The sequence below is a fragment of the Aspergillus campestris genome, assembly GCF_002847485.1.
Source record: "Aspergillus campestris IBT 28561 chromosome Unknown P168scaffold_5, whole genome shotgun sequence".
NCBI classification, from domain to species: domain Eukaryota; kingdom Fungi; phylum Ascomycota; class Eurotiomycetes; order Eurotiales; family Aspergillaceae; genus Aspergillus; species Aspergillus campestris.
Window position 1 is genome coordinate 237,773 of NW_020194340.1, and position 19,470 is coordinate 257,242.

At 49.8% G+C, this 19,470-nt stretch overlaps 7 protein-coding genes across 7 annotated transcripts; 2 read left to right on the top strand and 5 right to left on the bottom strand.

Annotated features, from left to right (window-relative positions):
• Nucleotides 1–40: 40 nt before the first annotated feature.
• Nucleotides 41–1,665, bottom strand: P168DRAFT_137388 (cysteine-rich secreted protein). The gene has a single exon (XM_024832727.1). It carries the CDS (start codon nt 1,385–1,387, stop codon nt 305–307), a length of 1,083 nt encoding a protein of 360 aa, XP_024693272.1. The 5' UTR covers nt 1,388–1,665; the 3' UTR covers nt 41–304.
• A 1,543-nt stretch (nt 1,666–3,208) lies between these two features.
• P168DRAFT_310266 (ceramidase) lies at nt 3,209–4,544 on the bottom strand. Its single transcript, XM_024839381.1, has 6 exons — nt 4,411–4,544; nt 4,290–4,363; nt 4,092–4,241; nt 3,749–4,033; nt 3,578–3,695; nt 3,209–3,514 (listed from the first exon to the last, which is right to left on the bottom strand). The coding sequence occupies exons 1-6, from the start codon at nt 4,464–4,466 to the stop codon at nt 3,331–3,333; spliced, it is 867 nt and encodes a 288-aa protein (XP_024693273.1). The 5' UTR covers nt 4,467–4,544; the 3' UTR covers nt 3,209–3,330.
• Nucleotides 4,545–5,143: 599 nt separating this feature from the next.
• Nucleotides 5,144–6,824, bottom strand: P168DRAFT_267285 (uncharacterized protein). Its single transcript, XM_024835031.1, has one exon. It carries the CDS (start codon nt 6,645–6,647, stop codon nt 5,310–5,312), a length of 1,338 nt encoding a protein of 445 aa, XP_024693274.1. The 5' UTR covers nt 6,648–6,824; the 3' UTR covers nt 5,144–5,309.
• Nucleotides 6,825–9,485: 2,661 nt separating this feature from the next.
• Nucleotides 9,486–10,274, bottom strand: P168DRAFT_281060 (uncharacterized protein; the record flags this gene model as incomplete). Its single annotated transcript, XM_024835904.1, has 2 exons — nt 9,486–9,969; nt 10,051–10,274. The coding sequence occupies 2 exons, from the start codon at nt 10,272–10,274 to the stop codon at nt 9,486–9,488; spliced, it is 708 nt and encodes a 235-aa protein (XP_024693275.1).
• Nucleotides 10,275–11,358: 1,084 nt separating this feature from the next.
• Nucleotides 11,359–12,781, bottom strand: P168DRAFT_234435 (methionine adenosyltransferase; the record flags this gene model as incomplete). Its single annotated transcript, XM_024833415.1, has 5 exons — nt 11,359–11,679; nt 11,758–11,895; nt 11,960–12,239; nt 12,307–12,344; nt 12,410–12,781. 5 exons carry the CDS (start codon nt 12,779–12,781, stop codon nt 11,359–11,361), a joined length of 1,149 nt encoding a protein of 382 aa, XP_024693276.1.
• Nucleotides 12,782–13,395: 614 nt separating this feature from the next.
• P168DRAFT_342023 (carboxylesterase type B) lies at nt 13,396–15,662 on the top strand (the record flags this gene model as incomplete). Its single annotated transcript, XM_024841810.1, has 3 exons — nt 13,396–13,509; nt 13,568–14,132; nt 14,164–15,662. The coding sequence occupies 3 exons, from the start codon at nt 13,396–13,398 to the stop codon at nt 15,660–15,662; spliced, it is 2,178 nt and encodes a 725-aa protein (XP_024693277.1).
• Nucleotides 15,663–16,219: 557 nt separating this feature from the next.
• On the top strand, nt 16,220–19,054 carry P168DRAFT_296459 (MFS general substrate transporter; the record flags this gene model as incomplete). The annotated part of the gene is made up of 6 exons (XM_024838115.1): nt 16,220–16,331; nt 16,398–16,643; nt 16,688–16,987; nt 17,063–17,560; nt 17,629–17,802; nt 18,969–19,054. The coding sequence occupies 6 exons, from the start codon at nt 16,220–16,222 to the stop codon at nt 19,052–19,054; spliced, it is 1,416 nt and encodes a 471-aa protein (XP_024693278.1).
• Between the last annotated feature and the right edge of the window lie 416 nt (nt 19,055–19,470).

Genomic DNA, 19,470 nt, shown 5'->3' on the forward strand with positions numbered 1-19,470 from the left:
AATGGTGGGGAACCGCCGGACGGACCCAATGCGGATTAGCGGGGATGCCTGAGCACATCCGCTGGAGATAAAATTCTCCGCCAGTCCGTCTCCTGGAGGGAAATAACTACGACGTCGATTCTTCTCCTGGAACACAATGGCTGATATGGATATCCAATGAATAGACCCCATGCTATGGGGTTTGTATTGATCATTCTAACACATGTCCTGTCTATATACAGGACAGGGCTTCCTTCAGGTTCATTCTCGCCATACATTGGTGACTTCAGGATCCAGCATTCCGACTGTCCAGACGGTCATCCTCTCACAGCTCGTGGTCATACTGCCACTCATCAGAGTCCTCAACCGATGTCGATTTATCCAGGGGGTTCTTGTCCAGACAGGACACTTCCTCGACCTTGAACGGAATACACTGGCGAGGGTTGTTGTTGTCACCCAGAGCATGGCCACCCGGGCAGACACGACCGATGCCCTTGGGATCCGCTGCAAGGCAGATGCCACAGCCGTCCGAGGTACACCATTTCTTTGCGGTGAAGGATTTGGCCAGTTTTGCGTCCTTGCACGGTAGGTAATGGCCACCGTTGCAAACGAACCATGGACCCGGGTCCTGGATGTTGACCGGTCCGATCACGTCCTGGAGGGCGAATTTCCCGTCAGCCTTGACGGTTCCGCCCGGGGTGCAGTCGGTGGGGCTGTGGCACACGCGGAACTGCCACAGAGGGGACTGCGCTGACTCGGCGATGCGGTAGTCCCCGTTCAGCGCCAGCGGGAAGCCCGTGACGGGGCTGATCAGCCGGTAGCATTTGCCGTACTCGATGCCCATGTCATGCTCGTCCGGGGGGCAGATCTGATGTCCGCATCGTTTGGGATCCGGCTTCGGCTTTGGCTTGGGGTCTGGGTTGGGATCTGGGTTGGGGCCTGGGCCGGGGTCCGGCAAGTGACACACTCCATCCCAGAAGCCAATGGCCGTGGCCTCACAGCAGGAGGATTCGCCGGATTCGGGGTCGACGAACAGAGCGTGTTTGGGCTGCCCTTTCGGGCAGCAGCCGACGGCGCCGAAGGTGGCATTCACGCTGAGGAACTTGTTGTCGTCGCAGCACATGCCCTTCTTCGCTTTCTCATTGAATTCGAAATGGGTGTCGGCCGGGCAGCAGTCCAAGGTGCCCGTGATCGGGTCCCGGTACGGGGTCTCCTTTCGCGTCATGCATTTGAAGTCCACACAGCCCCTGCACGCCTTGGCCTTGGCGTCGTATTGCTTGCAAAGGTAGCCTGCTCCCCACTCGTCCTGGCACAGCTTGTTGCACTTCTCTTCGGTTCCGCATTTGCTGGACGCTTGCGAAGCCGCCTGCGCCGCAAAGAAGGCCGCGCCCCAGATTACCGCACGCATTTTGAAGGGATGGTATCAACGTGAAGGGAGAGTATAGAGTGTTGGTCGTGGTCGTATTCGTCTTTAACACAGAAGATTGCTGATGATTGAGTGAGGTGAAGGTGGTGCTAGATGGGGTATTTATACCTTCGTCGCCAATCTATCTCGCCAGATCCGACGAGTTCGATGGATGGAATGATAGGGTATTGATGATCGTGGTCTCTGCACCCCCATCCACTGTCACAGCTGGCGAGACGCTCGGATGAGGAGCATCGTTGCCTCGCGCGAGATTCGGGACGCCAGCCACCACGCCTGTTGACGGTCAATCCCTTGGCAGGGTGTATAATTTTCGCAATGCCACGAATGGCAGCTCTCAGGGACCCAGCAACATGGATGAAGAGGAGTCTCAACCGTGGAATGACGTAGTAGTTGGAGACCGCTCCGCTCTTCCGAGGACATCCTACATCAAACTCAGTCAATTGTGGATCCAGCTGGGCTAGAGAACCATGTAGCTGTTATTAATGGAGAATACTAGCCTGTCACGAACTTGCCCAGGGACACGCTGCATCACAGCTGGGCTAATTGGAGATCCGGCTGCGCCGGTGGGCGCTTGCAGCTGTTACAAGAACTCGGCAGAGGATATGAGATCTATCGTGAACACTTCGTACATGACGGACATGCCGCCACGGCACTTGACCAGCCAGCCACGTTGCCATTAGCTTGTGTAAATCTACTGGTATGTCAGTAACGGTATACTGTGCCGTGGAATAGAATTTCTTTTCTCGGGAAGTCCGAGACACAGGAAGGCAAACCTCTCAGCTCACGTAAAAATATGTAAAAATATGAGGGAGAGAATAGAGGCCATGAAGAGACATCCAATAACATACTCAAGACACGAAAGATCGACAGTCGTCATCCTGAGCCAAACCCGCAACCCTTGAAGCATCCTTTCCTACCTCGTCTGCCAGCGAATCAACACTCGGTCACTACTCGATTTGTCCCTACCTGCATCCAAACGTCAAACATCTCCCGCCGAACACGAACGCCGACAATCCTGATAGAGCCTTTCAAAATTTCTCTCTAAACGGTGGCCTCATTCGTATTATGGAGGAAACCCATAAAGACCAGCCCAAGTACTAGGTTACATGTCGGTCCACGTGACCATTGAAGCGAGTAGACTGTATAGCTAGTTGATGAGAATGTTTGGCACAAGACTCAGTCAAAAGCATACCTCCCCGCACGTTCTCTGAATCTGCATCAAACCTACAAAGTACATCCACACCCACACGCAGCTATGCACTATGGATAGAATGATCGGCAACCAGATCTCCTCGTTTCCATTCCCGGGCGGCAGGCCCCACTCCCGGCCAGGTCCGCTTCCAACCAGATGAGCGGAGTCCCTTCGCTCGGACCGTAAAGTGGATCACTCATTCTCCAGTGGAGATCTGGAACAGGGCATTGTTTGCTTCACTGCATAGTACGGAGTACATACATGGTTCATACAGGTTTGGCTGCACTTCGGATGTGCTATTCTACTAGTTCATGCAGTGGGCTTTTTCAGCTATGCGGGTAGATCATGGCTAGTTATCCACTAATGTATGTTTCTTCACTGTGCACACTGATCTGTATACATCGCGCAGCTAGCCACCACACATGAATCAAACACCCAGCTGTGACTCTGCAGTCTGCGGTGATGACGATTACTACATCTGGTATAGTGACCTTAACTAGAAAATGCGCGTCACTGCTGCTTGGTATCATGGTGTGGGGTCTTTATACATGGCCTAAATAAATCAATTCTGCTACAGCCCTACACACAGCCAGAGCGTCCTCGAAACAAGTGTAGACCGGATCGATTAGACTAACAACTCAAATAGATACAAACCTCAAATTTGGAATAAGCAATAGACTATCAGAGAGCGTCTGGCCTGACTTCCGTCTCGGAAAACATACATGGCCGTGTTTTACTTTTGTTTCTCACCAACCTCCTTGTCAACAGACGGTTCACATCCTGCGAAAATTGATGTCGACGCCCAGGAAGCAGGCCAGGCGAATGACTGTGTAATGTCTTTTATATCATCATCCGAGAGTAGGAGATCTATAACAGCAATAAAGGTATATGCCCCTATTCCAGTACAGATATGCCACCTATTCCAACAAGTTAGTGCGTCAGGGAAGGGAAACGTGTCACGTAAGAGTTCTGGAGAATACCATCCGTGCAACTCCAATAAAAAAGCCCAGGGGAGGCCTATTGCTTCTCTCGCTCTGGTTAAAAAGCTGCAGGCCCACTGATCAGCCAGCCAAAGCCAATATCCAAAGTTGAAAATTGCTATCCACACCAGTCAGTTGTACAAAATGCTATCGTACAATCAGATTGCCAACCTATTCCAAACCAAGCCATTCCCCACGTCTGTCGCCAGGCAGGTGAGTCCGGCAGCGTCCGGCTATTGATAAGTCGAATAGTATAAACTCCAATGAAAGTCACCGTGCCGACAAATAGCACGGAGTGAAGGACCAGCTCATCGGTAATTATATGGAATAATATCAGAAGCAGCAAAGTAGAAACAAGCACTAAAGTAGTAATGATAAAGTCCCGACGATTGGAATTAGTTGTCAGGACACGATGTAGGACGGGGGTTGTCGCGAAATGCATCGAGACGTCGTCCACTGATGGAGGGGATAATCAGCCGCACGGTAGCTCATGTTGGACAGACACGACACATACTCATTTGGGTGTGGTACTTGAGGCTAGCATGGAATGCAAACGAGCACAGGCCGACCGCTATGAGCCCCCAGTAGGGAAGGGCACGTAAAGGATCAACATACTTGTTCGCGTTTTGTCGCAGTTGGCGTAACCCGTAGATGCCGTAGATTACTAGTGACAAAAATTAGATCATAATTCCATATCTCTCCGGTGACTTACTGTAGATGACGTTTGTCAGGCTGTTGACAAACTCGGCGATATATCTGCTTATGGCGTAGTCCGCCTCGCAGAAGCTTTATCAAGATCAGCAAGGGAAGAAACGCACAAGAAGTATACTAACTTGACCTTCGACGTTGGAGCGCCCCAGAAACAATCTACAAGGTTGATAGCGTTCATTCTGATGGTGGAAGGATGGAGATAGCAAGGCCAGATCCGCGTTGATGCACAGATGGGTGTTTTACTGAGCCTCCAGACCAGTTTGTCTGACGGCACGCCCGGGAGCGGTCAGAAAGCCACAATTTCCATGACGAGTTCCATGGGTTGCACTGAGGCTGAACGCCGCTCTCTGATACGCCTCCTTTGATTTTATTTTCCAGTTCCCTATATTGGAACTAGCGGGGGTTGCCATTATGTCGAGGAAACAGAACATGGGGTCGCAGAGTACCACTATCACACTGCCAATTTCGACATCAACCCAGATCAGGTCCAAAACATATATGTATAGTCCCAGATGAACTCCAAAACAAACCCATATAGTCTGTGTATAACTAAAATAGTACGACTGCCCCACCCGTCGGTGGAGTAGTGCTCGCCGTAGGGCTTAGTTAATCAGTGGGTCCTTGGCTAGGAAGACAAGGCAGTCATGAGGTGAGGTGTGCGATCAATATCTATGATCATGAATTCGGTTTGTCTGTAGTTCAAGCGAGGATAACGATTCGATGTGTTCTCACGTGAGGTTTGTGGGCTCGGTTTTGAAGGATTTGTCTACGTTGTAAGGAGGATTAGTACATTGTTTGTGGTGTGGGTAGAGAGACATGAGGTACATGAGAGGCTACTTCCATGTTGATTTTATCCACGTGTATTTTCTATTAACTATTCTCAAATGGTGGGACTAGATTATGGCAAGTGAGGTAGAAACACCATGGTCAATAGACTATATGAGTGATGTCCCCAGATTCTCCAATACATATCCAATCCTGATACTCGGTCAAATACCATCAAACGAAAGAAAACCACAAATCAAACATTGATACTCCACGTCGAATTGCCCGTCGAAACAGTCAACGCCCCATTACGCGAGTTATTCCTATCCCTTCCCCACCCTCCCCTCCCCCCAGTAGTAGTACGACCACCAGGCACACCCATCAACCCCCGAGCAACGCCCATCACAGCCTGCGTGCGCTCCACCCACTCATTCCCCCCAGTCTGCGCCCGCGCCCTCCTCTCCTCGTCCCTCGCCTTCAGCCCCGAAATCTCATCCTTCACCAACGCACACCCACCCAGCTTCTTCTCCCATGCCGCCTGGCGCACAACAGGCGCCCACATCTCCGCCACACCCATCTCATCTTTCCCAGCAGCATACTCCGTGTGACGGATCACCCTCACGCTGTGCTCGCTGATCCGCTCGCCGGTGTGCTCGAAAGTCGTGCGAGAGAAGAGCCACTGCGTCCGGACGACCTCGTACCGCTTCTCGAGTAGCCAGATAACAGGCCACGTCAGGATCCACAGCTGCAGGATGATACACGCCCAGAAGGCGAAGGCGTTGTTGCGCAGCTTGTTGATCCAGTGGGGGGAGTACACCGTCACGCGGGACCCGAGCAACACGGGCTCGATCGTTATCGTGCCTTCGTAGTTCAGACTGCGCAGGTGCCCGGTTAGCTCGCGGCGCAGGACTTCATAGTCGAAATTATTGAGGCTGCGGGTGAAAGTGAAGGATTTGACACTCGCGGGGTCGTTGCAGAACCGCGCGCTCCACATCTTGATCTCCGCCTCGCTTGTTGTCTCTGATGTTGTGTTGTTGTTGCCGGACTCGAGGTCCGTGTCGGCGGGGAGCTCGGTATCGTCTGTTGGGAGGGCGATGCGGCCGCTGGGAGCGGACGGGCCGGACGAGCGCCAGCGCCCGCCGCGGTAGGCCTTTTGGCCGTCGTTGTCGGAGACGCAGGAGGTGTAGGCCCAGCGGGAGGCGGAGTCGCCGTGGCGGATGAGGGAGCGGGTGAGGTCGATTTGGAAGTCGAAGTCGACGACTTTGGATTTGTTGTTCTTGGAGCCGCCGCTGTCGGAGTGTTCGCCGCGGATGGAGAGGTGGGGCTGTGGAGGCAGCTCTGTGTGTTCCGTGATGAAATCCGCTAGAACGGAGGCATCTTGCGAATATTCGGGCCATAAGGTCACGGTGGACGTGGCACGGGTGGCGCTGGAGAGACTGTGGTAGGGTCTGCCGCCGAGAATGGAGTCGTAGCTCTCTGTGGGGCGGAGGAGATCGTCGTCATTTTGAGACTGAGATTGATCCTGGGTGGGAACGGAGGGTGGGGAGTAGGCTGGAGGTAGATCATCCTCGGGGGAGGGGATTTGTTTGCCCATGGTGATGGTGATGGTGGATGTTGAAAGAAAAAACAAAGAGGCTGAGTCGCATGTTATATATGGGAGGCGAGACAGCGTTTAGTCGATAAGGCTTGTCTGGATTCGGCTAGACATGAAGCTATCCAGGATATTTATAGGCTGGAGCCTGGTGGTGCCTAGTTTAGCGCCTCGATCAACCAGGAAGGCGAGGGGTCAAGGAACACATTCTTGAGACAGGCGGTGCTTATGGTCTTGGCAGATATGAGACATAACAACATCAGCAAACCTTAGCACCCCATTCCTCCTCTTATCACAATCTTTACAAGACTTGCAATGGTCACCTCCATGCTTGGAATGTTGATAACATGTTCAATTGAATATTGATATAATGTCAACATCATTGAAACAATATCCAAGATAATATCCATCGCGCCATCATTGTTGTATATGATTCTTCATCTCCCTGCAAGCACGCGACAAATTGACAAGAAATCCAAAACAATCCCCAAGGTCCAACCTCTATCAATCCCGCCTTTTTCCTTCAAAAGGGCTTCATGCCTTGCCAGGGCAAACCATATCAATAGCCATCGGATGAAAACTCCCACAGAGTGCCCCGTCTCCTGCGCCGCTCTGCACAGTGCACTAAACCCAGTCAGTACTCAAAATCTGATCTAGGAATTGATATGCAAAGATCGTCAATCTTACACTTCCACCTTCACATTTTCTTCAGACTATATTAGTGCTTGTCCATAAACTCGATGGTCAAACCATGTGGGCTAAGCTTACCGGTTTGAGCCTGCCACCTTGCAAGAAGTACCATTACACACCTATTCATTATCAGATATATTCTCTTCCAGTTCGCGGATCTGGTTCTGAACATTCGTCCGGGTGATATATAATGCATGATGAGGATGACTTACACCGCACTGTTTCCATCCATTGGGACAACCCCGAGGTTGGAGGCCGTCATTGGCTCCAGGGGCCGGTGCCGCCACGACCGCTGCGCTGGCCATCAATGCGAGAAGAATGTTGGAGATCTGCATTTTCCTCGGCTGAAGCTTATGAGATCTTCGCTGAAGATTTTGATGGAATGAAAGGCTGGGTATGGAGTTTCAATGCTGAGATAAAAGGAAGTGTCTGGATTTCAATCTGAATGGAAGAGAGAAAAGGGTCTTTTATAGACGCCAGCGTGCGATACACAGAATGGCTCTGCAAGGCTTTCTCTGTCCATACTGCTAACTTCGTCTACAGGATCATGATCCAAGTCTCTTGGCAGTAAATATGGGCTTACAGATGAGCCAGTATGGCCAGGAATTAAGCTAGTATGGGTAGGACCTGGACACATGTTGAGCCGGTATCGAGTCTCATACCCGCTCAGCTTATTTTTTCAACACATTCTCTCCATGTATAACTATCGAGAGCTCTATCAAGTGTCCTACCCAGCGACCGTGAAAAATCAAAAAAGCGATCGTGTGGGGTCTATAGAGTGACTATACCTTGGTTATATGGATCTCAACTACCTTTTCCTGTTCCATACCGGCTGTGCTCTTGTCCTAGCAAAGATTTGAATGGCTCCGCGGTGTCCCTAGTAAAAATAGGCATATAGTATGGTAATCTTCACATTAGTGTCATAATATAGTTCGTTCCCTATATATCATGATGCGTGTATCTGATTGGTGAAATAGCGAGTGGCAGTGTCACGTCCTTGTCCAGGAAGTCAATCCTGGTGGAATATAAAATCATCGCTAACCACAGTGGATCTAACAACCCTGCATATATCTGGGGCCAGATTAGCAATGATATTACTCTCTCACTCACCCAAGGGCCAAATTGGATTGGATCCACATAATTTCTGCCGCTAGACAGCAAGAAGTATTGATTATGCCTTGTATGGCCTCGTACTTTGATGGTGCAGGCACCCTCCGAAGTTATCCCGAATGTGCAAGCTGCATGCTGATATATCCTGAGTTGTTGTCATACCAGGCTTATCCGTAGACACGTCGTGGGCTTACGAGCCTATTTGAATTTGAATGCGTATGTGATGGTCACATCATTGGTATATACAGAAACATTCGGGCTCTACTCCATGTGATCGGATGATGAGCAAGCACCCGGAAGTATAGCTACTATCTGTAGTTAAGGGATGCTAACAGTATTTTCAATCTCAGCTTACCTGACCAATATTGTGCCAAGACCTGCCACTTGCCAAGTGGTGTGTCTAGCTGAACAGTCAAGATAAAAGATTTGCTGATATCAACTGCTGACCTCCAAACTAGCAGCATTGCCACTCGTATGATGATACTCAGGTTTTCACGCAACTTCCACATTGTAGTCAATAGGAATTTGCGCGGTTTGCTTCGTAGACTTCATATATGCTCCATGCGACACTTCAATCTATATGCCTGTCTTGAGAAAGAGTGTACAAAAGTACATGAACAAAATACTAATGAATATGAAATACATATATTCTATTGTGTCTTCCGTCTTCCAATCTACATGCCGTTCATAATCATCCAGGGGAAGGATGTCAGCTAGTATGTATGATCCAGAGGTCTTTGGGCTGTAACATTACTCCTGGTAGTAAAGACACTGTTTCTAGTTTCGAATTTGGAAGACATGTGATGTTGAATCGAAATACCTTAGCACTGGCCGCAGTCAAATCGACAGATAACAAGCTAATAGGGCTATATAATTTACCGTATACAATATCTGGGTAATGGAATCAATAAGATATAAATGATCCACAAAGATGGGGTCTTCCCGCCACATCTAATTCATATTCATCAAACTTGAGATAACCCACCTCAATCAACTGCTTATCAGTGGCTGAGCTATCAAAGGCAGCCTCAAGCAATGACCTTAGCGAAGGTCCTTGTGAAAGTCGCCTTCGCTATCGCATCCCTCAACCATCGGACTCCGACCCCAGCTCCACCATGGCTTTTTGACCGTCTCTCGTGGCGGACAGATATCTTCGAGATCAAAGCTTAGCTGAAGATTGAATCTATCCTTAACCTTGCGCAATGTCTTCAGCGCTTTACAGCAGTCGGGTGCGGTGGATGATGTAGAGGAGAGGACATGTCTGGTGCCCACTGCTGATGGTCCCCGCTCCTCATCGCGGTAGAATGTACTCAGAGTACCTACCTCTGAGAGCGCGAGGTTTGCATCACCGAAGACGTAGTCCGTCTCGAACTTCAGGGTATTGTTGGCGGCCCAGTAATTGACGACATGCGCCTTGCAGCCCATCTCGGTGCACTCGATTTTCTCCGAGTATTCATACCAGACGTAGTCGGGTGAATCGGGACGACAATGAGAGTAGTCGGTCTCTGGCGAGGCATCTAGCCACCTTTTGGTTGTCAATAATCCAATCCGTTGAGTGTGACTTCATTGTACAGAGATGGATGCCGCAGGGGATCAGAGTCCATACCAGCCGAAGCTCAAATAGCCTTTTTCGGTAGCATAGCAGAAGAAGTTCTCGCCTTCCATGGTGGCATCTCGGGGCTGCTGCGTGTTCCAGTTGGGATGGTTGAACACCGCGACTCCATTGAAAACAAAGGGGAATAAATTAGGATTGTCCTGGGCCGCGACACTTGCATTGGCGACATTGGCAAGACAACCAATGCCAAGAATAGACGAGATGAATAGCTTCATGTTGTTGGGTGGATGGCTTTCTTGACGGTTGCTAACAACGGCAGGACCACCTTGCATCTGTGCAGTCGCACGGGAATTTATTCTCTACGTCCATCGAGCACGGCTTCCTTCGTAGCATTACCGGTATGAAGGGGTTCTACTTCTCCCTTCTGAACGAGTTAGCCTCTGCATCTAGCTAGGTACCCCTTGTGTTGCGCTCCATATTCTTTTTTGTCATCGGTGGGCCAATTTCCATGGTGTCCCAGTCAATCCCCGCATAGATCTCGCTGCTACATCGGTAACCCAAATCCGTAGTCAATTGGATGAACGGGTCGGTAATATTAGGCGCAATGCGACTGACATTCTGGGTGATGATGATATTGATTGAGACCAACATTCTTGAGCACCCCCGGACATGTCAACGCCACAGTCTACATTAGCTCACATTCATCGGGATCCATTACTTCACATTTCATATGCATGTCGTGACTATGGGGTTGCGTAGGTATCAACAAGCAGGTCAAGCCTAATGGCCGGCTGGTATCCTGGCCTCCTTCCTCAATACTATTGACCCACCAAGCCCGTCTCCAGGGATATGTTTGTTAATATTCTCTAACACCTTGGGACCCTCGGGGCCGGGTTTTAGAAAACTCTGCTCACCATACACAAGTCAGTAAGCATGGCTAGGCACTAAATACGGAGCAATATTCCCAGTCAAACTGATGCAGTAGAGCCCCTGTATGGCATTGCACTCGAAGGGAAATTCGGCCTTTGACTTGTTGGCCACAAATCCTACTTTGGCAGGTACTACAATATGTGCAGTCTAATGGCTATTCCATGATGAATCTACCAGATATCTTAAGGGAACCAATGTGCCAGGGCAGAGTGTAGATAGAATAAGGGGTCAGATCTAGGCACGCCCCTAGACTACAAATCAGAGAACTCTTCCCATCGTTCTCGTCGGCAACACAACACTGGCATCCTTGGGTGGCGCCGCACGTTTCCTACTCCTAAAGCACAAGCCTTGACTGTCCATAGTGAAAGGCAATCCACTATCCCACATCCTCGCAATCAGAAGAAGCTCCTAAATTGAAAGCATTGAGCCCTACAGCACCAAGTCAAATGGTTGCTCCCAAAGGAACTCGTCGTTAGTAAAATGTCCGTTCTTGGCAGTCTGGTAGTAGATCGGATTGATCAAGTTGAGGTCTTTCGCAATAGCTGCCGGCCTGAGATCAAAATTGTTGCAGATAATTTTCTTCAACTGGTCTGAGGTAAATTGACTGGTGTGGAAAGTATCGACAAATATACTCAAGGGCTCCGCGATACCGATGGAGTAAGACAGCTGGATGAGGCACCGGTGCGCGAGTCCGTGGTGGACAAGTGATTTGGCAATCCACCGCGCCACATAGGCCGCGGACCGATCAATCTGCAGTTTCCCCAACCCGATTAGAATGGGAGATTGATTACGCGGGCCAGGACTCGACGGAATGTAAAGGGAGCGCACCTGGCGAAAGTCTTTTCCTGAAAAGGCACCGCCCCCATGGGCACCCCACCCCCCATAGGTGTCAACAACGATCTTGCGGCCGGTCACACCCGCGAACTTGCCCGACGGGCTGACTCCTATATCTCCTGTTGGTTGGATCTAGTGTCGGGTGATTTTGATGAGTTTCAGGGGTGCCGCATGGATCTTGGACGCGAGGACATACATGATAGGCGGTCCGGCCATCCAGATACTTCGCTGGAATTGACTTGCGTACTACCTTGTCGAGTATCTCCTGCCGCAAGCTTTCGATCGACACTCCCGGTTCATGCTGCGCAGTGATAACCACGTTATGAACCCGAGTGGGAACCATCCTGCCTTTGTCCTCAACATATTCCACGGTAACCTGTGCCTTGGTGTCCGGTCGAAGCCATGGGAGGATATGCTTGGAGTGGGCAGCCTTCAGGTTACGGGTGATCCTGTGCGCTAGATCGAGGGTCAAGGGCCTGGAATTTTCTTGTTAGCGCTATCAATGTGGCGGCCTCTATCCCGGTTGGATGAACTTGCAGTAACTGTGGGGTCTCATCGGTTGCGTATCCGAAAGCCATCCCCTAGAATGGGCAGACCGAAAGGTCAGTTGCCAATATTTGTCCGCAGAATGGACAGAGCGCTTTACCTGGTCGCCTGCGGGTTCATTGTCGAGCGCTTCCAGGCCAGAGGATATGCCGCTGAGCAGCGATGGGTGTAACTCCACGCAGTCCATGACGTCGCACGTCTGATAGTCCAACTCCTGGTCTGAGCTGCTGTACCCAATGTCTTTCAACACGAAGCGAACAATGGCGTCGATGTTCAATTGGGGGATGAAATGGACAACGCCAAAGACAATCACCTGCCCGGGTCGTACTGCCACCTCAATGGCGACCTTGCTCAGGGGATTCTGCTTGAGACATTCGTCGAGGACGGCATCGGCCACCTGGTCACATATTTTGTCCGGGTGGCCTTCGCCTACAGACTCGGACGTGAAAAGAAACGTTGATTGCGACTTCATGGTTACAAAGTATGCGTCTGAACTGCGAGTCTAGGAAACAAGCTTTTCGGGGGTGGAATGGTCCCTTATATCGTTCAACAAGAAAGACCATTGTAGAAAAAAGATCGCAACATTCCATGGCGCACAGCCGTTGCTTGCCTATGTCAAACTTGGACCCAGCAGGGGGGTTTGGAATCCAAATCGCCTTTCTACGTGGACCTAATGTGTACTCCAGATGGGACTCATTGGAGAGTCACCCTGCCCAACGATGACTTGACTCGTATCCAGATAGTCACAGCCAGCCATTAAATACCGTTCGACGCCAATACATTCCTCATTCGCTCAATCATTAAGGATCTGCGCCTCGGTCCTTGATTGACTTGGCGGGAAGGGTGACGTCCGCTGCATTCTGGCATGTAAGCACTTTAAGACATGCTGCTGGTTCACCCCAAAGTGTGTAGTCCTGTGAAAACATTATGACATTCTTGTAGCTGTTCATTCCACCTTTCCCCCAAAGGACAAAATTCTGTTTCATTTGTGCAATCGTGCATACGTTTCCTGACCATTGAACTGCACACTGTCTTATCGAAAGAAGAACAGCTAAAACTCATATCAACATAGATCGCAAAAACAAAATGCGTTGGACGGACTTGTTTGTTGTTCTCGTCCAATGTTTACTCTTCTCGCGGGCGAGATCAGCTAGGATTCCAAAATCGCCAGCCTTCACGGTGCTGTTGGATAATACTCTAGTAAATGCTGCTCGGTATTAAATTGTATATCAGCTTTACTGATCGTCTCATTCTGCAGGAACCGGACGCTGTGCAGTCTAGGCCTTCCTATCTGTTGCTGCGCGAAACACACACGCAAGAGCGAGCCGCTGCGGCCTGTAGCACACTGGGGGAGGCTCTGGCAACTGTCAAAGAAGTCCCCTTCTTCCAGCCATTGCTCTTGTTGTACCCCAGCGCTGAGCATGAGAAGCTATCTTCTCCCATGTGGCTGGCAGAAAATGGCGGGGCCTGCACAGCATACAGTCTACAAGAGAATCATACTTCGAGCGTCGAATGCACCAGTCGCCTTCGCGCTCTTTGCACCAATACTGCAGAATATCAGGCTGGCGTCAGTCCCCCGTCTACTGATCGCCATGTATTCGTTGATACATCTCAAGGCCTTATTAAAGGGTTCAGAGACCGCTTGACGGCACGATTCCAGGGAATCCCCTATGCGAAACCTCCGGTAGGCGAGCGTCGGCTGAAGAACCCAGAAAGACTACACAGCTTTCCCGGACAAGATAAGGAAGTGGCATATGATGCTACGAGGTTCAGAGCACTCTGTCCAGTACGCTGCCCGATCTATAGTCCAACAAGCGCACGTAGTACCGTGGGGCTGACGCTTGAAACAGCAAGACATGACCCCGAACGCTACACCGGACCTCCAAAACCCACATTACCGCATATCCGAAGATTGCCTGTATCTCAATGTTTACACCCCAATGATCCCTGAAAGCCGGACTCCGGACTTGCTACCTGTGGTGTTTTGGATTCATGGGGGCTCGAATTATTACGGCGGCTCATCCCTACCTTTTTATCTTGGGATGAACCTTGCATCTCGCGGACCAGTGGTGGTAGTCTCCCTAAACTACCGCCTTGGTGCTCTGGGATTTCTCTCTGATCCATCCAAGTCGCCAGATATTGGAAGTAACCAAGCTATGCGTGACCAACTGATGGCTCTGGACTGGGTTCGGGAGCACATCAAATCATTTGGTGGCGATCCCGAGCGAGTAACGATTTTTGGGGAATCCTCGGGAGGCAGTGCGGTGATGTCTCTCCTCCAGACAGCCTCTGCAGAAGGCCTGTTTGCCCGGGCCATTGTTCAGTCTGGAAGTACGTGGTCTGGCTGGCAACGGCCCCACGTGCAGGCCGGTCTCACGCGAATGTTCCTGGATCTGGCCGGTTGCGACGACCTGACTTGCGTGAAAAACAACCGGACGATGGGAGAGATCCTAGAATACCAGAACCTGCTGTTCTCCAAGGCTCAAGGCACGTTTCCTCGCGGGGAGGTCAACTTTATCGAGCCATTTCGGCCATTCATTGACCATGATCTGATCACGGAGGATTGGGTCACTGCACTGGAGAACGGTCGTTATCAGAAGGTGCCAACACTTGTCACGTACACCCGAGATGAGTTCGGATTGATTGTACAGGCCAATGAGACATTGAAGAATGAACGGACAAGTTACTCCACAGCAGTTGAGTTTCTGGCCACATTCCTTTTGGGTGAGGAGCGCACCAGGCAAGTGTTGGATACCCCAGAGTTAGGGTTCAACCGGTCATTGGTTAATGCGCCTGATGTTACCGACCCGTTCATCCAATTGACTACGGATTTGGGTTACCGATGTAGCAGCGAGATCTATGCGGGGCTTCTGGAGAGGCATAACCGCGACGTATGGGAAGTATCGTGGGATATCGGTCTGCCGCAATTTCTCGGGGGATTGATCTGTGGCACTGGCACAAAGCGTGCTTGTCATGCCGCTGAGCTCCCCATCCTTTTTGGCTCAGCCAATTACGCCAATATCAGCAGCAGTGCGCTCGCCTCCGTCAATTACTTCCAGCAAGCTCGGAACACGATTGATCTCTACAGCAACTTCGCGCATGATGGCGAGTTGAGCATCAATGCGACCTACTATTCACGGCGTGATGGCAACACAGTCCGCAATGTTCTTCATTGGAACGATACGCCCGCGTCAACACGTGGGGGTGTCCACTGGGATATCTGTCAGAAGATGGAGGAGATGAACCTGTATGATCGGTTGTATTACCCGTATCTCCCTGTTGTGGATCACACGATTACAAGGGAAGGTCCCGGTTCTTTGCAGTATCCCATGGTAGCTAGAGACTTTGATTGAGATTCTTTTCCCCCTCGCATAGTAAGTACCAAACATCAATTTGGCTCACTGCACCTAACTAATATGAGTGAGCAATGACGGTGAATAGCGATAAGCACCAACATAGACAGTCTGCACAAACATAAGCAATCATAGATGACAGAAATTGGGATAAGCCCATATGTGCGTGCATACATACTTGAGATTCATTACCCCCCCTTGTGTCACTAGAACTCGCTCTGTCACAGAATGTTGGTGACATTCTGGATAATTGAAGAATGAGGTATGCTTGACGCGTCACATCCTTGCAGTGATAATTAAATCAATCAGGATGGCCGGCTTGACCAGGAACTCCCTTCCCATTATTTACTTATATATTCCAAATTGAACTACTACTTCAGTTTTAAGATGACGTAACTGCTGAAACAACTCATCGGTGTATGAGTAGCAACCTTTGTTTGCGGCTTTCAGAATATATCACAGGCTTCTTTGCCAACTTGAAATTAGGCATCTGTCAACCAGAATACTGAAATTTCTATACGCTACAACGTCAATAGCAGAACTAAAAACGAAAAGCAATGAGCTTTTCACCCTTGCTAGACAATGAGAGACGCAACAATCCATGGAAGGGTCAGTTGCGATCCTCTAAAGGTTTTACCTTAGCGACAATGTCCATGGCGCTCTTTACAGGTACGTGATTGTTATATTTGCTGTAACCTTTTATGGCTGCCATGACTAACAGAACTGCTGCTGCAGACGAGCTTCTGTTCTCTTTCATGGTACCCTTGCTTCCTTACATCTTTGAACAGCGCCTCGGGGTTCAAGCATCTCGCGTCCAAGCATACACATCACTCTTCTTGACTGAAGGCGCTTTAGTCGCCATCATAACCAGCCCATTGATCGGGCATGTGGCCGACCGTGCCAAGTCCAAGAAAGTCTTGCTACTTGGTTTGCTGATGTTGACACTTGTCAGTGTTGGTGGCCTTGCGGTCACAAAGTCGTGTACGTCACCTTACATCGGCCGTTCATGTCTCTCATGCTTACAGGCCAGATGATAGTGGCCGGGCTCTTCATCGGTCGATTCTTCCAATGTTTTACCAGCAATGGCCTCTGGATCGTGGGCGTCGCAACGATGGTGGAGAGTGTTGGGAGCGAGCATATGGGCAAAATCGCAGGGCTAACCTCAACCTTGACTGCAGCGGGGACATGTACGGGTCCACTGCTAGCCGGGTTTCTCTTCGGGCTTGGGGGGTATTGGCCTGCTTGGGTGGGTCCGGCTGTCTTCCTGGCCGTGGATATCTTAATGCGTATTCTGTTGATTGACCGTCCAAAAGCACCACGAGAGAGTAAGTGTAGCGGATACACAGACGGAAGACAGAAACAGAAAATCCACTAACCACGCTATGGCATGCCAGCACAAGGATCTGGAGATGAATCCGAACTTGTCGCGGAGGCTTCCCCTTTGCTAGATGCACAGCCAGTCCCCGTTGAAGAAGAAACAGGGTGGCGATTCTACGCCCGTCTGTTTCGCCAACCGCGCTTTGCAACAGGTATCATTTGCTACTCTGTATATGCCCTATATATTGCCAGCTTCCAGGCTACGATCCCCTTGCACTCGTGGGACGCCTTCAGATGGGAGGTCTTCCCGGTTGGTCTTCTTCTTGCCGCTGTTCAGGGTCCGGGAATGGCCCTGGCACCCCTAATTGGATACTGGAAAGACCGCTGGGGATCGCGAATCCCAACAACGATTGCTTTCTTCTCCATGGCACCCTTTTTCCTGCTCTCAGGAGCAGCGGGTGACGAGCGCTTCCCGTGGTTTGCTGGTGGAAATAAAGGCAAGGTCACATATATTTGCTCCTTGGCCACGGCTGGGTGTCTTATGTCTTTGCTGAGTGGGGTAGGGGCAATGGAGGCGACTGGTGAGTTACCTGCGTCCTCCTTGAGCTCCGAAACTATAGTGTTAATTGAAGCTTGTGCTACTCCGTAGAGGCGGTTGATAAGCTAGAAGAAAGTCACCCCGGCATCTTTGGAAAGTATGGAGGCTACTCTCGGGCTGTCGCCATCACTAGCATGAGTTGGACAATGGGCCTGATGGTTGGGCCCGTCTTAGGAGGGTTCATGGTGGAGAGATTTGGTTACTTTGAATTACAGTGTGTTCAGGGTATGCCTTCTCCTCGAGGTCACTCTCATCCCTAGATATACCGCTAATGCCAGATAGCGACTTTGTCTATCGCCTGTGGCATAGGGGCCGCCGCTTACCTCAGTCCCGCTCCTCCCTTGGAGGTTACCGAGGGAAATGAGGCGAATAGCGACAGCGCCCCCTAGGATCCGCCCCAATCCGCCCCGAAGACAACACTACTTCCTACTACTAGAAAGATATCATTTTACTTTTTGTTTGTACTGATATCACTTTCTTATTAATGACTATCATATTATATTATATTAAGTGTATATTTCTGTTCTCTTTTATAAATTTATACAAAATTTTCTATAGAAAGTATATGTGTAATAAGATGCCGGTAATATCAATCAGGTTAAGCCCTATACCAAACGTTGGTCGCGTAGTGGTCATTATAAGATATTATTATTATTATAATAAAAAAGAATACTAAGCAGTTGATGCATATACTTGTTTACCAAGAATCAAAAGTTGTATTATTGATTACAGACTAGTTCTCATAGGTCTTGAAAGAGTATATATAATCAACGGCTACACTATATGTTTCAACACAAGAAAGAGAAAGAAGACTCAATTCTTAATACTCTATTCAACTGAGATACATATATACTTCCCATACAAGAAAGATGCGAGAGTCTCGACAGATCCCGACTACCTTTTCTTTGAAGTGCCCATTGTAGGGTCTCATGCTCAATTGTATAAATAAACTTTCAAACATCAACGTATGTTGCAACACTGTCTGATGCCTAGCTACTATGCCATACTCAGTGAAGATAAAAACACTGCATCAAGAACGCAATCAAAGTATATATTCAAGAAAACCAATAAGTACAAAACAGAAAATACACATATTCAGTCACAATAAGTCGTCCTTCCCGTTACATCATCCAATCGGTCATTGACGTCTCTTTGGTAACTCACTCTCCCCACTAGTCAACCTAACCAGACTTGCCAGGGCAGGTCATCGCTCCGGCAAAAGGATCAGAATTGCCGCAAATGGCTCCGTCTCCGGCACCGCTTTGCGAGGTACACTGGAAGGGTTGTCAGGTAAGTAACATGTGGTTTACTTAGGTGTTACCAGGGTCAACTTACACTTCCCTCCTCACAGACCCTATAAAACAATGTCAGTTTATAAGTCTTCGGTTAAGGGGGGGGAGGGTTTCACGGCGAACTTACCGGTCGGTGCCTGCCACCTTGCAGGAGGTGCCATTGCACTCCTGATCATGGTTGTTAGACGGGCAGTCTTTCAGGTGCATTTAGAAGGGGACTTACACCGCACACAGACCAGCCATTGGGGCAGTCGACCCGACGCGCGAGGGTATTCTCGCCGGCGGCAGGGGCGGCCACAGCGGCGGTGGTGGCCATGAGAGCAAGGATGATGTTGGTGAACTGCATTGTGATAGAAGTTTTTAGAAATGAAGACTTGCAGGAGGCAGAGGTTTCTGGTAGATGGAGTGTTTGGAGAATTCCTTGTATAGAGAAGAGATGAGGAGGTTGCTTGGATTTCAACAGGAAGAGGAGGAAAGGAGACCCTTTTTATATGTTTCTTCGCCGTGATATCTGTCGCTTTCTATCCAAGTCTTGCGGCTAAAAAGTAGACCTGGACGATTCTCTTACCATCAGTATCATGGTCTTGATTCTCCACCGCGC